At 35.8% G+C, this 20,306-nt stretch overlaps 2 protein-coding genes across 3 annotated transcripts; both read right to left on the bottom strand.

Moving 5' to 3' along the window:
• Positions 1-261: 261 nt before the first annotated feature.
• On the bottom strand, positions 262-7,365 carry LOC141461738 (tetratricopeptide repeat protein 5-like). Of its 2 annotated transcripts, XM_074143014.1 has the most exons (10): positions 7,179-7,365; positions 6,863-6,970; positions 6,615-6,720; positions 6,215-6,432; positions 4,670-4,912; positions 4,415-4,465; positions 3,431-3,616; positions 3,202-3,350; positions 2,965-3,109; positions 262-954 (listed from the first exon to the last, which is right to left on the bottom strand). In XM_074143014.1, exons 1-10 carry the CDS (start codon positions 7,233-7,235, stop codon positions 889-891), a joined length of 1,329 nt encoding a protein of 442 aa, XP_073999115.1. In that variant the 5' UTR covers positions 7,236-7,365; the 3' UTR covers positions 262-888. The 2 variants fall into 2 exon arrangements, with proteins under 2 accessions (XP_073999115.1, XP_073999116.1); XM_074143015.1 differs by lacking the exon at positions 4,415-4,465.
• Positions 7,366-12,650: 5,285 nt separating this feature from the next.
• LOC141461737 (tetratricopeptide repeat protein 5-like) lies at positions 12,651-20,070 on the bottom strand. The gene is made up of 10 exons (XM_074143013.1): positions 19,915-20,070; positions 19,596-19,706; positions 19,348-19,453; positions 18,923-19,140; positions 16,121-16,363; positions 15,862-15,912; positions 14,874-15,059; positions 14,646-14,794; positions 14,409-14,553; positions 12,651-13,419 (listed from the first exon to the last, which is right to left on the bottom strand). Exons 1-10 carry the CDS (start codon positions 19,969-19,971, stop codon positions 13,354-13,356), a joined length of 1,332 nt encoding a protein of 443 aa, XP_073999114.1. The 5' UTR covers positions 19,972-20,070; the 3' UTR covers positions 12,651-13,353.
• Positions 20,071-20,306: the final 236 nt, after the last annotated feature.

The raw sequence follows: 20,306 nt of genomic DNA, 5'->3' as shown, positions 1-20,306 counted from the left end.
TACATTATACTACATTTTTAAAACCTTTATTATTATTTTTGTTCTTTGCGTCACCAATAACATTTTTTGCAGTCAGAGGACCTCCCAAAACGGTGTTTTTCTGGTGGAAAATTAATATCGAAAACCGTTCACGAGTTGATAAAATAATAACTTTAATCTTAAATATCTCGACAAATATTAGGGGTATCAAAACAGGGTCAACGTTATTTTTCATAATTTTTTATGTAGTTTTCACATTCATTGTCAAAAACAGTGGTCCTTATGAAACCCCAATCAGGTTTTTGGCCGTAACTCCGCCAAAAATAAAGATACAGCATCGGGGGTGGAAAATTTGAAAACTAGACCAAAAAAAATATATAGTTTACTTCGTGGGTTTTTTCGATATTCCGCTTTCATAAAAAGTTAATAGCGATTGGTGCGTTTTAAATGGATCACCCTGTATATGTTTTTTAATCAATTTTTCTACAAAACTACAAAATTTATTAACGCTACTAAAATTGTGGTACAAAATTGACATAGTTAAACCTTTAGAATACGGAAAAAACATGAAAGATGTTTACAACCCCTTTCAAATCAGAAAGTCCACAAAAAATAATATATAAAAAAGCATCAGAAACAAAATATATCTTAGACAATCTCTTTTAATTTTTTTTTTCCGTTTTAATTTCTCAAACATAATAATTTTTTGGATGAATGTAATTAGAGAGCTTTCGCTACATTTCTCTAACCAAAGGTCAATTTCAATGAATATTTAAATAAAGAAAAACAAAAAATAGAAATTAATACAAAACTACTTAGACATTCATAAATTTAAAAGTAAAACCAGGCATCGTCCTTTCCAGCGGTGATAACTAAGGTGACCAATAATTCTGTAATAACCGTTCCTTGCTAGCCATTTGAGTGGAACAATGAAGTCGCTGGATCATCCACTCGAAGCGAATGGAATTGATAGGTCTGTAAACAAGGAACATCTAATGTTAAAGTAGCCTGGTTCATTGAGACTGTTCCAAGTTACAGTAACAGAATATGGGACATTAGAAGCATGCCTTAGGACCTTTAATATTATATCAGAGATATGTCTGCACGTCGCGGTCTCTTTTAATTTGTTGGTAGTAACCGTAGAACATTAGAAGCATGATTGATTGCCGTGTATAGTAAATGAGTGAATAATTAAGGAAAACTTTTGAGTGGATTCAGTGTTGTAAAGTATTTCCTGCCAGCCATTGCGTTTCCGGTTCAGTGTCCAAGTGCCATATTTTCTAATAAGGATACAGATTAGCGGGATTCTCCGAAGAGTTTCAGACAAGGACGGGTGTGAGGCAAGGCGATGCCTCCTGTTTAACCTGGCCCTGGAAAAGGTGGTTAGAGAATCGTGCATTCAAACAGATGGCACAATTTTTTACAAATCTGTTCAACTGCTTGCCTATGCCGACGACATTGACATAATAGGAAGGTCATTCAGAGCTGTAGAAAAAGCGTTTCTAGCTTTGGAAGGCCCAGCTAGAAGGATGGGGCTCGTTCTCAATGAAAAGAAGACCAAGTACATGGTAACAGGTCGGAGTACACCAACCACGAATCAGGTCACAACTGGCTGCTACAAATTCGAAAATGTGAAAGAGTTCGTTTACCTGGGCTCCCTGGTAAACGAAGATAATGACGTGTCAGCCGAAATAAGGCGAAGGATCGTAGCGGCTAATAGATGCTACTTTGGACTTCGGAAGCATCTGGGAAGTCATCTGATATCAAGGCAGACGAAGCTGCGATTCTACAAGACCTTGATCCGCCCAATCTTGACATACAGCTCTGAAACCAGGACCACATCTAAAACAGATGAGAGAGGCCTCCTAGTCTTTGAAAGGAAAATACTGCGGCGAATTTTCGGCACAGTACGCGTGGGACAGGAATGGAGGCCTCGGACGAATCAGGAGCTGTATGTAATGTATAAAGATATAGATGTGGGTAAATTCATGAAGTTGGCTAGACTTCAGTGGGCAGGGCATGTGATTAGAATAAGGGACGAGGACATCCCAAAGAAGGTGACGGATGAGCACCTCTATGGAGTTAGGAGAGTTGGGAGGCCGAAGCTGCGCTGGGCGGACGGTGTTGCAGGTGATGCTAGGTCGCTATTGAATATCCCCAACTGGAGGGCGGCAGCAAAGAGCAGGCCTGACTGGCGGAAACTGGTTGAGGAGGCCAAGACTCAGCACTGAGTTGTAGCGCCGTTGGATGATGATGCTGATACAGATTTCAAATTACTAATTTATCTTAAGGTAAAAAGAGTATTAATATTTGTAGGAATTTTTATACTGAAAAACCTGTTATAATCTGAAAATGAAAGTACATAACCCGATACATGGAAGTTTGAAATTGCTCCACTAGGGTTGAATGTTTTTTCTCTTAAATACTGGAGCCTTTAAATTATCTCGTGTTCTCTAGACAGAAATGCACTCTTCCGACAAAAGTAGACACCGCATAATCAACTGTGCTGCAGCTAATTTCAATGCACTGCAACACGTCAGTCTTCGTGCAGAATGTAAGAACTGTCCTTACAAATTGTTAGGTAAATAAAAATACTTAAATGGTAATAGGAAATCAAGGTAATGTACAATGGCTACTTTATACTTTTACAAACAATACTTCTTCGGTTATTACTAGTTTAATTATAATATCCTGTCTATCTTAATTACAGATTTGTAACAATTTGAAATCTTAATTATTAGAAAACACTGTAACAATTCTTCTACAAATAGGGAACAAACCGATTCCGATATAGGATTTGATTCCCTTTAGAAGTTCAGATTGTTTCATTACTAACCCACAGCGTGGACGCCAGCCGATTGTTTGTATTAAAAACAACTGCATTGGAAATGACGGCGGCAGTTTAAAGAATTATTGTAATTCTCCAGTATACTATAGATAGATATGTATGGAATGTATTGAGGCACGTTACAAGATGCTGCTTACCTGCTCGTTATATTTGAAGTTTACTAATTTGTAGTCAGGGTTTGGAATAAAAATTGTATCCCCTACGAAAAACTTTTTATCTGGCACCATGTTGTAAACGGTGGTCACGAAAACCTGACCATTGGGTTCTATTAACCCACAAGTACTGCAATAAATCCAGAATGTCAATATCGTCAAAATTAATCAATAATTCATATGTATAGAGATTCAGGAGGATGATGCGCAGTCTATACTTACAATGGCAGGCAGTCTTCTGCAGGCGCACACCACATAACTTTCCCATAAGCAAGCAAATTGGGGTTCTCGCCCAAGTGTAAAGAACTTATTCTGGTCGGTTCGGCCCCCAACGATGACGCGAAAGGTTCGACTAAAGTATTTTGAAGTTCCTGTAACAGAGAAATCAAAATTCCTTGGTGACAGTACCAACTTGAAGGCAGTGTACGATGTACAAATTTCTATAACTTACCCTCCGAAGCTTGGCCAGACGTTTCGTATTTAGTTTCCCAAAATTAGAACAAGAAGTTTGGATATTATTGAGAAAAGTAAGTAGGTTCTCCTTGAGCTCACTGGCTGGGACGTTATCACCGTCAAGCGCAATGGCATTGTCCAATGACTTTAAAGCTTCCTTGTAGTTTTCACAAAACGCGTTGACCTGCAACCGAACATATTGGTTTAGAATTAGAACTCCATTCAGCGTCTAGACAGCACTAGAGGAGTGTTTACTCCCATCTCAAACAATGCACCACAAACTGGACTTTACTTTCCGCGGACGACTGAAGCACATACTTTACCATTACCACTTTACCAATTAGTGTCTCTACACGCTGACTCGAATGGGGAATCGCCCCTTAACAACCTGAACTTACAACCACTACTCCAAACCCGTCCCTGTAATTAGTAAAGGACACCTATTAAAATAATCGCCTATTTCTACAGGCGAGCTTTACGTCCAACTACCAAATTAGGTTTCGTGGGTGGAGGCGACTAGCAAACATACTTTACTGCTAATTACTTTTATTAACCATTAAATAAAATCCAAGGCCTATAGGCCGGGGATTCGAACCCAGTACCACAATACACATTAGCTTTACAGGTCTCGCCTTTAACCGCTCGGCTACCATGGTGTTCAAATGACACCTTGTTCTCTACAGCTACATTCATCCGGTTTAGTCCTATCCATGAAATATTTCTGAAACTGGTGTTGAATTTATTAATTTTCGAAGATTTAATAGTGGCCAGCAACGCTTGTTGTACTGCAGTGTATAGTCACATTCTTTCTTTAAGAATTAGCAGCACATTACCCAGTCAGAGTGCCCGAAATAAGTGTTCCGTCCAGGAAATGCTCTTCAAACCTATTTTGAATTCATTAGGTGGAGATATTGTGTAGGGGAGGTAATGCTCAAAACTTCTGAATGTGGCCACTTATATGTATAATAGTTAGAATACTTACGTAACCCTGGTAATAGAATAGCTCAGGATTCAAGGTATGTCCATTGCTAACCTGCAACACACCAAATCCTGAATGTCACTGCATTGAAGCAGTTATCATGATGTTACATTACAGCGAAAAATTCAGGAATTGACATTTCGTCTGATGTTTACAAATATTCAGTGGAGTGTTAAAAAAAAACTTTTGGATCACAAATATTTGTAAACCTCCTCTCATCTCCAAAATCACAAAGCCATTTCATGAAGGAATACTTACAGCTTGTTTGTATGCTGATAGGGCTAGCTTGGCGCTCTTCAAGCCCTCCTGTAGTTTCAAGTGGCCAGTAAGATAGGCATTGCCCAAAACAGCCCAGGATGATCCATCTTTTACGTCCATCGCCACAGCCTCTTTGGCCAAGTTAAGGCCTGTTTGAAGGTAAATTTTCTCTCTGCCTCGATATTTTGCGGCCAATTCACGGCAAACCGCTGACATATTCCGGAGAGCCTCCTTGCTTCGTACCTGCTTTCAAAAAACCGTCTAAACATCATTACAAATACTTATTCCTCTAGTTATCAAAGCCTCTTATTGCAATGTGTGTGATTAAAGTGTCTTTAGTCTAAAAATTGGAACGTAAAAGATAAGGGGCTTTAAGTTTAGTGTCATAGAAAAAATATGAATGAAGAAGGGGCCACTATATTCCTGGGTTCCTAATGAAATGGTTCTGCACGGTCGCAATTCCGGCGGGCAGTCATTATTTAAAGACGGAATATTCTTGCAACCAAATTCTACTGGTGAACTTTACGGTATTTGTTTGGTTTCGCGGTTTACACACATACCAAGCTAGATCCAATTTAAGATATTGTAACTAAATGACATAGGCCAGAGAAGTAAGGCCTAGATTGTTCTGAAAGTTTAGTGACCTTGGGGATGGAGCTTATTGTCCGTGGAGAGGCCGCTGGCAGGGGCTAACAAAAGTCCAGGCTTTACCTGAGCCAGAGAAGAAAGGCCTAGATTGTTCTGGAAGTTTAGTGACCAAAGTCTAGAACGTTCCACCACTGTATAAAAGCCAAATGAGCGGCCCCAGTCAGGCAGTAGCAGTTGAAGTCAGTCACAGTTTTGTGAGAATCAGTGTTACGGAGTTCTTCAGAGTTTGGGCCAGTTTGGGTCGTTGGCCAGTGAGTGGGTTTAGTCAGTTAGTGAGTAGAGTTTTGTTAGTGCAGTTGAGTCTAGTGCAATATGGTGCAGTGCGGACCAGTCGTTGAACAGTTTTTGTGGTGTATTTACGAAGTAAGTGTGTAACAGTAAACTCTTGCGACTGTAGGGAATAGTAAATGTAGTGAGTAGTAATAGTTGCTAGTAAATGTTAATAATGTTAGTAATGTCACTGTGTTAATAAATCAGTTTAGTTACAAGTTTCGCTAGTTTTATTCTTTACAAACCCACTTTTATTTAATAACTAGTGGCAGTCGCTAGTTGTAGTTAAAGTTTTGAGTAAAAGGACAAAAACTTTACAATTTCAAAGCCTCTTATTGCAATGTGTGTGATTAAAGTGTCTTTAGTCTAAAAAATTGGTGGCTAAAAGATAAGTGGCTTCAAGTTTAGTGTCATAGAAAAATATGAATGAAGAAGGGGCCGGCCACTAATTCCCAATGAAATGGTTCTGCACGGTCGCTATTCCGGCGGGCAGTTATTCTTTAAAGACTGAATATTCTTGCAACTGAGCCATTTTAACCAAATTCTATTGGTGAACTTTACGATATTTGCTTGGTTTCGCGGATTACACACATACCAAAATTTAAAATAAGATATATAAATCCTGACCAGTTTAAGCGATTTTTCGAGACAAAATTGTGCCTTCTCATAGAGTTTCTTGTCCCAGTAGCAGTCGGCAAGGATGTTCCATGCTACAGTGTTGTTGGGATCAATCGTTACTACCTTGGTGAGCGCATCAATCGCCGGTTGTTTATCTGACTTTGTTAGGCTATACAGCTGACCAAGCTTCATCCAGAACATCAATTCACTTTGCCTAATTAATATTTCTGCAAAACACAGAGTTATGGTTTTTTAGTGGTACACAAAATTGCAAGCAATCTGTAGCGCCTTTGCTAGACTTACACTTATAAGGTGCTACACAGTGTGAATGAATATGGCCTCAATTCTCACAAAAATATGTGACCTGTAATGCTTTTACAAAGGCTAATGTGAGTAAAAGTAGTATTACCTTGGTTGCGCAGCATTATTTCTACTAAAGGTTCTCCATATTTGACGACCTCATAATGATTGTACTTTTTTTCCTCATAAAATTTAACTAAATCGTCTACCAGCCTCTAAAAGATTAAAGCCTAAAATGAGTTAAATGTACGTAATTGAGGTAGATGAGTGAGATGTTGGCTAAAACCAAAGTAATTGCCCACATCTGCAGTTCTGCATGTGGTTAGTGAGAGCAGTATAATAAAATACTTTACATACGCAGATCGGTTTCAATTTATTTCCAAGCACTTCGACTGTTACGCCAGTATTATCGTCTTCCGTTTGCAACTCCTCTGGTGGCGAAATGTGGAGGGCTCGCATCCCTTCCTTTAAAGAAAAACGAAACTTTAATGAATCTGATAAAGCTAACTAAGCTGTAATTATTGTAATAATAATATTTCAGCAGGACGATAGCCCAAAAACTGTTATGTGGGATCGCCCAATGCTTCCCAATAAATGGGAATAGCTAAAAATTATTATTAACACCAACAAGAATCTTTAGTGAGCATTTGAACATATTTATGAAGTTTCTTACCACAATTTCCCTGATGTCTGCATCTTCTTCATCATAATTTGGAAAAGCGCTGGCCATTTTACAATATTAGTTTTATAACTAATTAATAATAAATTTATCACTTAATTTGTTTAATAATAAGTGTTTGGGTAGATCTTAAAACGGATTGGTTTTGGTAATTATTTAAGAAGGTTATTGTGCAGGTTAGCTTACAAATTGATCGGCACGTATTTACTTCCACCAAACTGAAAATAACTTTTTTCCTTATTTTATAATTTTTTTTTTTTTTTAAGAATACAAAACAAAATTTTGAGCGTAAAATAAAAACCCTTTGGTCATTGCTTGATATGTAGGGAAGCAAGAACTGCTGAACTGCTGGAACAAGCTAAAAGCATACTTGATTCTAGAATTAATACTAATTTCTATACTTTCTATATTAAATACTACTACAAATTTGGGATTACACCTGCTGATTAGATTCTTGGAATGTTCACAAGTTTCTTCGGGGGAATCTTCGAACAATAATAATTAGTATTCAAAACCATGACGTTCCATCAATTAATTTAATACTATTTCAATCTTACTTTACAATTTTTACGTAGCAACAATAACTATTGCAAAATAATAATAAAAATAATATTTTTCTAAGAGACCATTTGTGCTAAAAAGACGATCTGGTTACACTGCCTAGGTAATACAACGTTAACATAGATCAGCAGGTTGTGATAGTTTGGTAGACCAAGATTTGTTTATTTTCTCGCATTAAAAATGAGTACCACTGCAGTAGTAAAACCAAATAAGTTTAACGCTGGCGATAAAGTTTTTGCTAAAATTAGTGATTATCCATACTGGCCGGCATTAATTTTAGATGTTAATACAGGGAATAAAGATGGCGTGCTATATAAGGTACTCTGTTACGGTTCTTATCGGCTTGCCTTGGTCAAAGAAGATGGAATATGCGATTACATTAAAAACAAGAAATTATACGGCAAGCCGAGGAACACGTGTATGTCGTTTGATAGCGCAATTCTAGATATTGACGCTAGTATTGGATGTTTTAAAAAAAATCGGAAAAAAATACATCAAATTTACTGCATCAATAAACGATTAAATAAGTGGTTGAAAAAAGCAAAGCGTGCCAAAAACCCACCTAACCAGGAGAGTTCCGAGCATAAATTACAAAAGAAGATGACTCAGTTAAAGACATTGAGAATAGAGTGTAAAATGCTTAAGCTGGACCTCAGAATAAAACGTTGCCTAAATTTGGTTGAACCAAATCTACAAAATTGTTTACAGTTTTTAACCCAACTCGATACTCTACAAATTACACCTGTGATGCTTAAAAAACATCCTGAGGTGGTTAACACGATCAGTAGAGTTAAACTTTATATGGGCCACATTCGTACTTCGAAGGAAACACAGGAAATGGAATTCAAGTATTCACGGCAAGCCGCAGAAATACGTGCGAAAGCAGACGGAGTTTATCATAAAATCAAAACTTTATTTAATTCTGAATCAGATGCAGATTTTGTTATCCGTTTTGGTAGCCAGTTACGGACATTCCAAGCGAAAACAGTTGGATTATCTTGCAGAGAATTCATGTATTTAACTACAGAGCCTGTATGAACTGCATTAGGGTAAATATGAAAACATTCACTAGTTACTTAGATTAGCTGATTTTATTTAAGCTCCACAGATTCTATTCTTTCTTTGTGGTTGTTTTTAACAAGATTAACCAAACTTATGACTTTTTCAGAGGAGAGTGAAGGCTATTGATGAGATAAACAGAAGAAGTATCCGAACAACAAGACAAATATCTCACATCTTCTATAATAGTTACTTGTAATACAGGAAATTGCATCTTATCGTATTCAGTCCATTTTTTCTAAAACTTTTGTTATCTTTAAAATTTAGTATTCATTAATTCAATTTTTTTGGCGACTCAATTAATAATCCAGAAATTTTTAATAATCCAGATAATCCCGTTGTAAACAGAATATATTTTATTTACTAAATTCAATGACTTTTTTTAAAACAATTAGGTAATACAAGCTTGTATTTGGGTTTTCCAATATAATGGTGTTTTGATATTTATTTCCCCTTAACATATTCTGATTTGAGTGCAGTAAGTGTTTATAGTGAGTAAAAACTCCTGCAAAATAAATATGCATTGTGGTACTGGGTTCGATTCCCGGTCTTAGGCCTTGGATTTTATTTAAAGATTAATAAAAGAAATTTACAGTAAAGTATGTTTGCTAGTCGCCCCCGTCCACGACACCTAATTGGTAGTTGGACGTAAAGCCCGCCTGAAAAAATAGGCAATTACTTTACTTTACTCTTTAGTGAGTAAAAACAGAAAGGTCTTGAAAGGGTTCTGATTTGAAGGCAGTATTTGTTTATGGTGAGTAAAAGCAGAAAGGTCTTGAAAGGGTTCTGATTTGAGGGCAGTAAGTGTTTATAGTGAGTAAAAGCAGAAAGGTTTTGAAAGGGTTCTGATTTGAGGGCAGTAAGTGTTTATAGTGAGTAAAAGCAGAAAGGTCTTGAAAGGTTCTGATTTGAGTGCAGTAAGTGTTTATAGTGAGTAAAAGCAGAAAGGTCTTGAATGGGTTGAGGCTTTAGCTTTAATACCTGCAGCCACTCCAATGATGTAGAAGCTCCGGTCTTTAGAAGGTTCCAATCAATGCATTTATTGTAAAGGTTATTAAAATACATTATACACTACTTACACATAGTGGACTAGTTTGTATAAAAAAAATTCAATTCAATTTAGCCCCCAGGCTAAAACATGGTCGGACGTATTAAATCTAAATCTCCCTATACTATTTACTGATTAGCGAAATATTATACTACCTCTACTGAACCACACCGAATGAAGCAGACCCTTTGTTATTAGTATGATTTGTTATTATTGATATCATTATATTCATTAATTCATTTGGCGACTCATCCATTAAGGGTTTGTATCTTCAAAAAACCAAATCCATTACAAACTTGCCAAACTTTAATGGTGAACGCTGGAGAATTACTTATAGTTCCTCCCTTTAAGAAGAATAAAAGAAGGTTTGTCTATAAATATTATTAAGATCGTACCTTTTTGTAATTATTTAATAGAAGCAAACTAGATATGTTATTCGTTAACTGAGTATGGTTAATACATTTATTTAAACATTGGACAAGACCGTCCAATCTGCAGTTAATATCAATACCCAAAAGAAATACACAAAGTTATTCTTTTAACTAGCATATTCTTATAGTTAGGTTATCCAATAATACAGTTAATAAAGATCAGGTAAAGCCAATTATTAAAGGTACAGCTTTGGTGTTTACCTTGACAAAGATCGACTATTCATTTATAGTTAATACAGCAATATTACTGGATCGTCACTGCAAAGATTCAACCACTAGGCGGAACCCTTGTTTTTCTCTTTATTTGCTTGGGAATAGTATAAATAAATACTGAACCACACCGAATGAAGCAGACCCTTGGTTATTAGTATGATTTGTTATTATTGGGATCATTATATTCATTAATTCATTGTTTTTGGTGACTGATTCATTAATCCAGAAGAAAGAAGGAATAACAGCATTTGCAGTATATATTATTTATTTTTGCCAAGCTTTCGACCCTAAGAGATAGAATACACACATAACAATGAACAAAGAATATTATAATTGTCAATACAGGCGCCACGGTAGCAGAGCGGTTAAGAGGCGATACCTGCAAAGCTAATAGGCATTGTGGTACTGGATTCGATTCCCCGGTCTCTAGGCCTTAGATTTTATCAAATGGTTAATAAAAGAATTTTACAGTAAAGTATGTTTGCTAGTCGCCTCCGTCCACGACACCTAATTGGTAGTTGGACGTTAAGCCCCGCCTGAAAAAAGTAAGCAATTACTTTACTTACTAATTGTCAATACTATAAGCCTAGATGATGACCAAGTCCCAAGGTTGAAAATTTGGCATAAATGTGAAGATAATCACAGAAATTAGCATTATTCTTTCTTCTATCTTAATAAATATAGGTTTTATATCTTTATCTTTAATTACACTTCTTTCAAGATTAACTTTGTGTAAATTTTGCATTACAATAAATTGGATTTTGTCAATAGTGTTAAGAAATTTTAAAATACTGGTGCTTGACCAACATATATTTTCGATTTAACTCTGTAGCATAGATCTATACTACTCAAAAGTTGCTAAGGAATTGCAATAAAAAGATCAAAAAAAGACAGAAAGAGATGTATTTTTTTAAATAAAAGTTGCTTCATTTGTCTTTTAATATCACATTATCTTTAAGAAATAAAATTTTTAAAAACAAAGATAAAACACGATTTAACAAAAGCTGTGAGTGTCGCCTAACAAATTGTGGAAAACATTTCCACTGGTTTTTCCACAATTTTTATTTTGTTAATCCAATTAATAGTTTTTCAGTACCTGGTGTAGCCTCCTCTTACTCTCTGAACAGCTGAACAACGGTTTGCCATACTCAAAATAACGGCAGCTATTTCTTCTTGCGGAATTTCTTCCCATAGTAACGTTAAAACGTTAGCAAGCTCTCCGGTGTTCCTGGGTTGGGGCTGATGGTTATTTAGTCGTCTCTGTAAATTTTCCCAAATGTGCTCTATTGGGTTTAGGTCTGGTGATAGTGCTGGCAGTGGTAAGTGGGTAATGCCGAGACGACGAATTTCTTCAAGAATACATCTGGCGCGGTGAGGGCGGGCATTGTCGTCGAGAAAAACAAATTGTGGCCCAATATTGTCTCGGAAGTCTGAGACAAACCCCCGAATAAATGTCATCTCTGTATCTGATCCCATTTAAAGTGCCCTGAATGATGTGTAGTTCAGTACGATTGTTGAGAGTAATTCCACCCCACACCATGACACCGCCACCGCGGTGTGCATTTACCGGTTGGATGAATTGTGGCTCAAAACGAGTGTTTGGCCTTCTCCATACTCGCAAATGTCTGCTATCACTCGATAAACAGAATCTTGACTCGTCACTAAACAATACAAATTCCCAGTTTTGGTTCTCCCTCAACCTAGAGTTTACCCATTCCAATCTTGCTCTTCTGTGCCGAGTATCCAAAGAGGGCCTTGCGATACGAACGCAAACCAACCTCTCTCAATCGATTTCTAATCGTTTGATCAGATACTTGAGTCCCAGAGGATTCAAAAAGACGATTTTGTAACTGTCGGGCGGTCAAAAAAGGGTTTCTGCGGGCATTCATCGTCACTAGGCGGTCTTCTCTTTCAGTGGTTCTTCGAAAATTCCCACCGCCATGGCGTCTTTGTGCAGTTCCAAACTCGCGGTATCTTTGCAATGCTCGGCAAACAACACTTGGCGCAATGTTCAAAGCATTAGCAATTTCAAGCTGAGAAAGGCCCTGTAAATGAAACTGGACAATTAAATTTGCCCTTTCATCACTTAGAGGTCTTCTTTCCATGATGAAAAATTAGAATTGAGAAGAAAAAAAAGTTCGCTCACTTTCAAATGCATTAGAATACTGAATCATTTTAAAGGACAAAATTAGCAATGTTTGTTTTTGTGGTGTATCAAAATGAATTAACCTTTGTACGACTAACAAGTGCATTAATTCCTTAATATAAACAAATACTGAATGCCAAAATAACGAGATAAACATCAAAACATTGTGCAAGTTAATTATATTTGATGTTATTTATAAATTCCTTAGCAACTTTTGAGTAGTTTAGATTACTAGGAACAAATTTTAATAAATGCAGCATGCTCCTTTAAAAAAATGTATATAATATAAACTAGAAATACAAAATTTAATCAAAATTGCTATTCCTGGCGTTAGAATATGGAACAAAAATAACAGATGTTACAGTTTCAAATCTGAAACCAAAATCCACAAAAAAATACTATTGAAAGATAACATCTGAAACAGCATTCTGCCACAATCACTTTTAAAAATATTTTGTTTATTTATTTTTAGTTTTTTAATTTCTCAAACATAATAATTTTTGGATGAATGTAATTAGAGAGGATTGGTTAAATTTCTCTAACCAAAGGTCAATTTCAACGTTTTAAATAAACAATGGTTGAAAACCAAAAACATGAAATTAATACAAATTTTTTTAAGAATCATTATAAAAAATAAGAAAAAAAACAGGCATCGTCCATTCCTGTGGTGCTAATCAAGGTGACCAATAGTTCTGTGATAACCGTTCCTACTTAGCAATTTGAGTGGAACAATGCTGTCGCTGGATCATCCACTCGAAGCAAACGAAAATCATAGGTCTGTAAACAAGGAAAATACAATGTTAGAGTTGCCAGGTTCATTGAGACTGTTTAAAGTTACAGTAACAGAATACGGCACATTAAAAACATGCCTTAGGATCTTTAATATTATATTAAAAATAAGTCTGAATGTCGCGCTCTCTTTTAATAATTGTTAATACCCAACAATTAGTTGATGAGTAAATTAGACTAGACACGTTAGAGGCATACTTGAATTTCCCACAGTACTTGGTAAATACCATCTCCAAGTGCCATGTTTTCTAATAAGGATACAGATTTCAAATTACTAATTTCTCTTAAGGGGTATCAAGGGTATAATTATTTGTTGGAATTTTCATAATGAAAAACCTGTTATAATCTGAAAATGAAAGTACATAACGCGATACATATGAAGTTCGAAATTGCTCCACTAGGGTTGAATGGTTTTTCTCTTAAATACTTGAGCCATTATACTATCTTGTGTTCTCTAAACAGAAATACAATCTTCCGACAAAAGTAGACACCGCATAATCAACTGTGCTGCAGCTAATTTCAATGCACTGCAACACGTCAGTCTACGTGCAGAAAGTAAGAACTGTCCTTACAAATTGTTAGGTAAATAAAAGTACTTTAAGGTTAGGAAATTAAGGTAATGTACAATGGCTACTTTATACTTTTACAAACAATACTTGTACAGTTATTACTGCTTTAATTAAAATATCTTTTCTATCTTCATTACAGATTTGTAACAATTTGAAATCTTAATTATTAGAAAACACTGTAACAATTCCTCTACTAAAGGGGAACAAACCGATCCCGATATAGGGTTCGATTCCCTTTAGAAGTTCTGATTGTTTCATTATTAACCCACTGCGTGGACGCCAGCGAATAGTTTAAAACAACTGCATTGGAAATGACGGCAGCAGTTTAAAGAATTATTTTAGTTCTCCTGTATACTATAGATAGATATGTATGGAATGTACTGAGGCACGTTACAACATGCTGCTTACCTGATCGTTATATTTGAATTTTACTAATTTGTAGTCGGGGTTTGGAATAAAAATGGTGTCACCTACAAAAAACTTTTTTTCTGGTAACATGTTGTAAACGGTGGTCACAAAAACCTGATTATTCGATTCTATACAACCACAAGCACTGCAATAAATCCAGGATGTCAATATCGTCAAAATTAATCAATAATTCACATATATAGAGATACAGGAGGATGATGCGCAGTCTGTACTTACAATGGTAGGCAGTCTACTGCAGGCAGACACCATAGAACTTTACCATAGACAAACATTTTGGGGTTTTCACCCATGTGTAAACAACCTACTCTGGTCGGTTCGACCCCCAACGACGATGCGAAAGGTGCGATTAGAATGTTCTGAAGATCCTGTAACACAGAAAACAAAGAAACGTTGACGGTACCAGCTTTGACGGCAATGTTAGATGAACAAATATGTATACCTTACCTTACGAAGGTTGGCCAGACGTTTGGTGTTTAGTTTGCCGTAATTGGTACAAGAATTTCGGATATTATTCAGAAAATTAAGTACCTTCTCCTTGAGCTCAATAGCTTGAACGTTATCACCGTCAAGCGCAATAGCGTTGTCCAATGACGTTAAAGCTTCCTCGTAGTTTTCACAAAACGTATAAATCTGCAATCGGAACATGTTGGTTTAGAATTAGAACTACATTCTGCGTCTAGGCAGCACTAGAGAAGTCTATCTATCTCTATCTCATGCAATGCTCCACAAACTGGACTTGACTTTCCGCGGGCGACGGTAGCACATACTTTACCATTACCACTTTACCAATTAATTTCTCTACACGCGAACTCGAAGGGGGGATCGCCCTCTTAATATAACCTGAACTTACAACCACTACTCCAATCCCGTCGCTGTAATTAGTAAAGGACACCTAGTAAAAGTAAGTAAGTAAAGTAATTACCTATTTTTTCAGGCGAGCTTTACGTCCAACTACCAAATTAGGGATTCGTGGACGGAGGCGACTAGCAAACATACTTTGCTGCTAATTACTTTTATTAACCATTAAATAAAATCCAAGGCCTATAGGCCGGGGAATCGTACCCAGTACCACAATACATATTACCTTTACTGGTCTCGCCTTTAACCGCTCGGCTACAATGGCGCATAAAGGACACCTTGTCCTCCGGTTTAGTCCTGTCCATGAAATATTCCTGGAACTGGTTTTGTCTTTATTAAATTTCGAAGATTTAATGGTGGCCAGCAACGCTTGTTGTACTGCAGTGTATAGTCACATTCTTTCTTTAAGAATTAGCAGCACATTACCCAGTCAGAGTGCCCGAAATAAGTGTTCCGTCCAGGAAATGCTCTTCAAACCTATTTTGAATTCATTAGGCGGTGATATGTGTAGGGGAGGTAATGCTCAGGATTTCTGAATGTGGCCACTTGTATGTATTATAGTTAGAATACTTACGTAACCCTGGTAATAGAATAGCTCAGGATTCAAGGTATTGCCATTGCTAACCTGCAACACACCAAATCCTGAATGTCACTGCATTGACGCAGTTATCATGATGTTACATTACAGCTGAAAATTCAGGAATTAATTTTTCATTTCGTCTGATGTTTACAAATATTCAGTGGAGTGTTAAAAAAAACTTTTGGATCACAAATATTTGTAAACCTCCTCTCATCTCCAAAATCACAAAGCCATTTTATGAAGGAATACTAACAGCCTGTTTGTATGCTGATAGGGCAAGCTTGGCGCCCTTCATGTCGTCCTTCAGTTTCAAGTGGGCAGTAAGATAGGCGTTGCCCAACACAGCCCAGGATGATCCATCTTTTACGTCCATCGACACAGCCTCTTTGGCCAAGTTAAGGCCTGTTTGAAGGTAAATTGGCTCTCGGTCTGGATATTTTGTAGCAAGCTTACGACAAACGGCTGACATGTGCCTGAGGGCCTTCTTGCTTCGTTCCTGCATTTAAAAAAAAAAAATTGTCAAAACTCTATTATAAATTCTTATTTCTCTGGTTTTCAATACCTCTCAGTACTTTGTGTGGGATTAAATTTGGTTTAGCCTTAACATTAGAACGAAAAAGTTAAGCGGTTTTAAGGTTAAGTGTAATCTAAGGATTGAAGATTGGCGAGGAATCGGTCAAATAAAAACAAATCGTCTTCTTCAGGGCTATGCGAGTTGGTTGAGTTACAGAAACTGTTACTGTGAGTAACAGTAACTGTAACTGTAAAATGTGAGTTTCTGTAACTCAACCAACTCGCATAGCCACGCCCTGAAGTAGACAATATATTTGTGGAAACGTTGGCAAAAAAGGCGAGTTGTTGTTTTTATTTGGACCGATTCCTCGCCAATCTTCAATCCTTAGTTTAATAATTTACGGGTCACGAAGCCTATACAGGGTGAACCAGTAAGTATTGTTCATAGGCCTACATCTAAAGTGGAGTTCAATGACGTATTGTCCAACTTCATATTTTCCTCTGTTCTTGAGTGACGTCACTTTAAACTTTTTTTCTAAAATCATTAGTTTTTTCCAATAAAAATGTTATTACTCAGAAAGTTTTAGTCCGAATTCGATTCTGATGACACGGTTAGAAAGACAGATAAATTGTCTAAAAATTGATACCATTTTGAAGCATAAGTTATTCTCCAAACAGCCTCAATCTTCCTCTGGATGCTGGAAAAATAAAAGTAATCGAAATTTTGAAGAAAACTCATTAGGCCCTTACGTGATCATTATCAGACCTTACTTTATTTTTCCATTATTCGGAGAAAGATTGAGGCTGTTTGGAGAATAATTTATGCTTCAAAATGGTATCAATTTTTAGAAAATTTATCTGTCTCTCTAACCGTGTCACCAGAATCGAATTCGGACTAAAACGTTCTGAGAAATAACATTTTTATTGGAAATAGGTAAGGATTTTAAAGTGACGTCACTCAAGAACAGTGGAAAATATGAAGTTGGACAATACGTCATTGAATTCCACTTTAGATGTACTAGACACAGTAGGCCTATGGACAATACTTGCTGGTTCACCCTGTATATTCATATGTTAAATGTAATCTCCTTAACAAAAACTTACAGTTTAAAATGTTAAGTATAAGGGTTGATTAAACGCCAAAAGATACACAAATCAGCAAGTATCCATCATTTCATTTATACTTCATTGATATTATTTAAGTAATTTTACTGCATTAACTTTTCCTTCACATTTTTAGAATTTATTAGATGTCACAGACCCTTATGCTGGCCACGTCATTCATTATATTTTTTTTGTTATAATTTTGATAAAATGTATAATATATCTTCGTTATTAAATAGGTACTTTATTTTAACTCTATTCCAAATTATTCTTTTGATTTATCTTTAATATGCCCTTTATTTTGACTAGTCACATATACATGCATGTTAAAGTAGAAAAAGACAAAGTTAGAGTCGGCTACTGTTTAAATTTGAATCACGGAGGATTTAAAGCAATATTTCAGTCTTGAATTCGTCTTACCGAAATATTCGTGAGCACAAATAACACACAGTTAAACTCAGAATAATTCATCACTCATTTTATCATATTACAAAAAACGTAACAACAACAACAACAACCACAACAATAACAACAACAACAACAAGAACAACAACCATTTTTGAAAATGCCGTTTTTGCTTATTTTCAGCAACTTTTTTCTCGAAATCTATTATATCTATGTTGTTGCAAAAAAATTACAGTCATAAAGGAGGATTTGCCCTTTATTTTAAAGAAAATTTGGGAATTTTATCTTTTATAGAAAAAGAGAAAAAAATTGTCAAAGTTGGGTGTTTTTCAACGTTACGCTTTTTCGTGCAGTTTTTGATGATCAACCCTTATACAACTGTCCTACCGAACAGTTCTAATAAAATAATACAGATGAAAAAAGCGTAACCTAATGAAACTAATATTAGTTAAAATGATTCAGAATCTATGGATTAACCTACCATAGATTATATCTAAAGTCAAATACAAAAAAGGTAACAACAACAACAACAAGAAGAAGAACAACAACAAGAACAAGAACAAGAACAATTTTTGAAAAGGCCGTTTTTGCTTATATTCAGCATCTTTTTTCTCAAAATCTATCAGATCTAGGTTGTCGCAAAAAAATTACAGTTATAAAGGAGGATTTGCTCTCTATTTTAATGAAAATTTGGGAATTTTATCTTTTATAATAAAAGAGAAAAAAATTGTCAAAGTTGGGTGTTTTTCAACGTTACGCTTTTTCGTGCACTTTTTGACGATCAACCCTTATACAACTGTCCTACCGGACAGTTTTAATAAAAATCTCCCTACTAAGAAAAAATATCAGAATACTAAGAAATTCGGTTCTGTACAGTTGCACTTGCGACTGACTATCATTATTCAAACACAGAATATTCTTACAACTGAGCCATTTTAACCAAATTCTATTTGTGAACTTTACGATATTTGTTTGGTGTCGCAGATTACACACATACCAAGCTAGATCTAAAATAATATATATAAATCCTGACCAGTCTAAGCGATTTTTCAAGGCAAAATCTTGCCTTCTCATAATCTCCCACATCCCAATGGCAATCCGCCAGTGCGTTCCATGCTTCAACCATATTGGGATCAATTGTAACTGCCTTTGTAAGCGCCTCAATCGCTGGTTGTTTATCTATCTTGGTTAGACTGTATAGCTGACCAATTTTCATCCAAAACATCAATTCATTTTGCGTAAGCAATATTTCTGCAAAACAAAGAATTTTGTTTTTATAGTGGTACATGCACAAAATAGGCCGACAGTCATAAGCGGCATGCAGCAATCAAAGAATTAGTTTTGAATACCGCCAATACCTTACCTCAATGTAGGTTTTGAATACCTTACCCTTTTAAGGACCTCAATTCTCACAATAATATGTATCCCGTAATGAGGTTATAAAGGGATTATTATTACCTTTGTTGAGTAACATAAGCTCTACTATAGGTTCACCATATTTGAGGAGCTCATCATGATGGCAGCGCATTGCCTCATAACATTTAACTAAATCGTCTACCAGCCTCTAAAAGATTAAAACCTAATATGAGTTAATTGTACGTAATTGAGGTAGATAAGTGATTTAGTGGCTAAAACCAAAGTAATTGCACACAACTGCCGTTCTGCATGTGGCTACTGTGATAACTGCAATAAAATAGTTTACATACGCAGATTGGCATCAATTTGTCTCCTGTCAGTGACTCCAATGTCATGCCGGCATTATTGTCTTCTGTTTGCGACTCCTCTGGTGGCGAAATGTGTAGGGCTCGCATTCCTTCCTTTAAAGAGAAACGAAACTTTAATTGATCTAATAAAGCTAACTAAGCTGTAATTATTGTAATAATAATATTTCTGCAGGACAACAGCCCAAAAACAGATAACTGGAATCGCCCAATGCTTTCCAATAAATGGGAATAGCTAAAAATTATTATTAACACCAACAAGAATCTTTAGTGAGCATTTGAACATATTTATGAAGTTTCTTACCACAATTTCCCTGATGTCTGCATCTTCTTCATCATAATTTGGAAAAGCGCTGGCCATTTTACAATATTAGTTTTATAACTAATTATTAATAAATTTATCACTTAATTTGTTTAATAATAAGTGTTTGGGTAGATCTTAAAACGGATTGGTTTTGGTAATTATTTAGGAAGGTTACTGTGCAGGTTAGCTTACAAATTGATCGGCGCGTACTTACTTCCACCAAACTGGAAATCACATTTTTCCTATTTTTATAGAATTTTTTTCTGTAAATTATTAGAGTTGCGTTTTTGAATCTACATAAAAAAATAAAATGAGTTCCCAATTCTAAATAATAAGTGGGCTACTACTGATTCTCATTTGCAAAAATATTTATATTTATATAGACTTCATTC

This window comes from Rhodnius prolixus, unplaced genomic scaffold (genome assembly GCF_049639745.1).
Source record: "Rhodnius prolixus isolate KJV_2025 unplaced genomic scaffold, Rpr scaffold_12, whole genome shotgun sequence".
Lineage (NCBI taxonomy): Eukaryota > Metazoa > Arthropoda > Insecta > Hemiptera > Reduviidae > Rhodnius > Rhodnius prolixus.
This window is presented reverse-complemented; position numbering and strand designations above follow the sequence as displayed.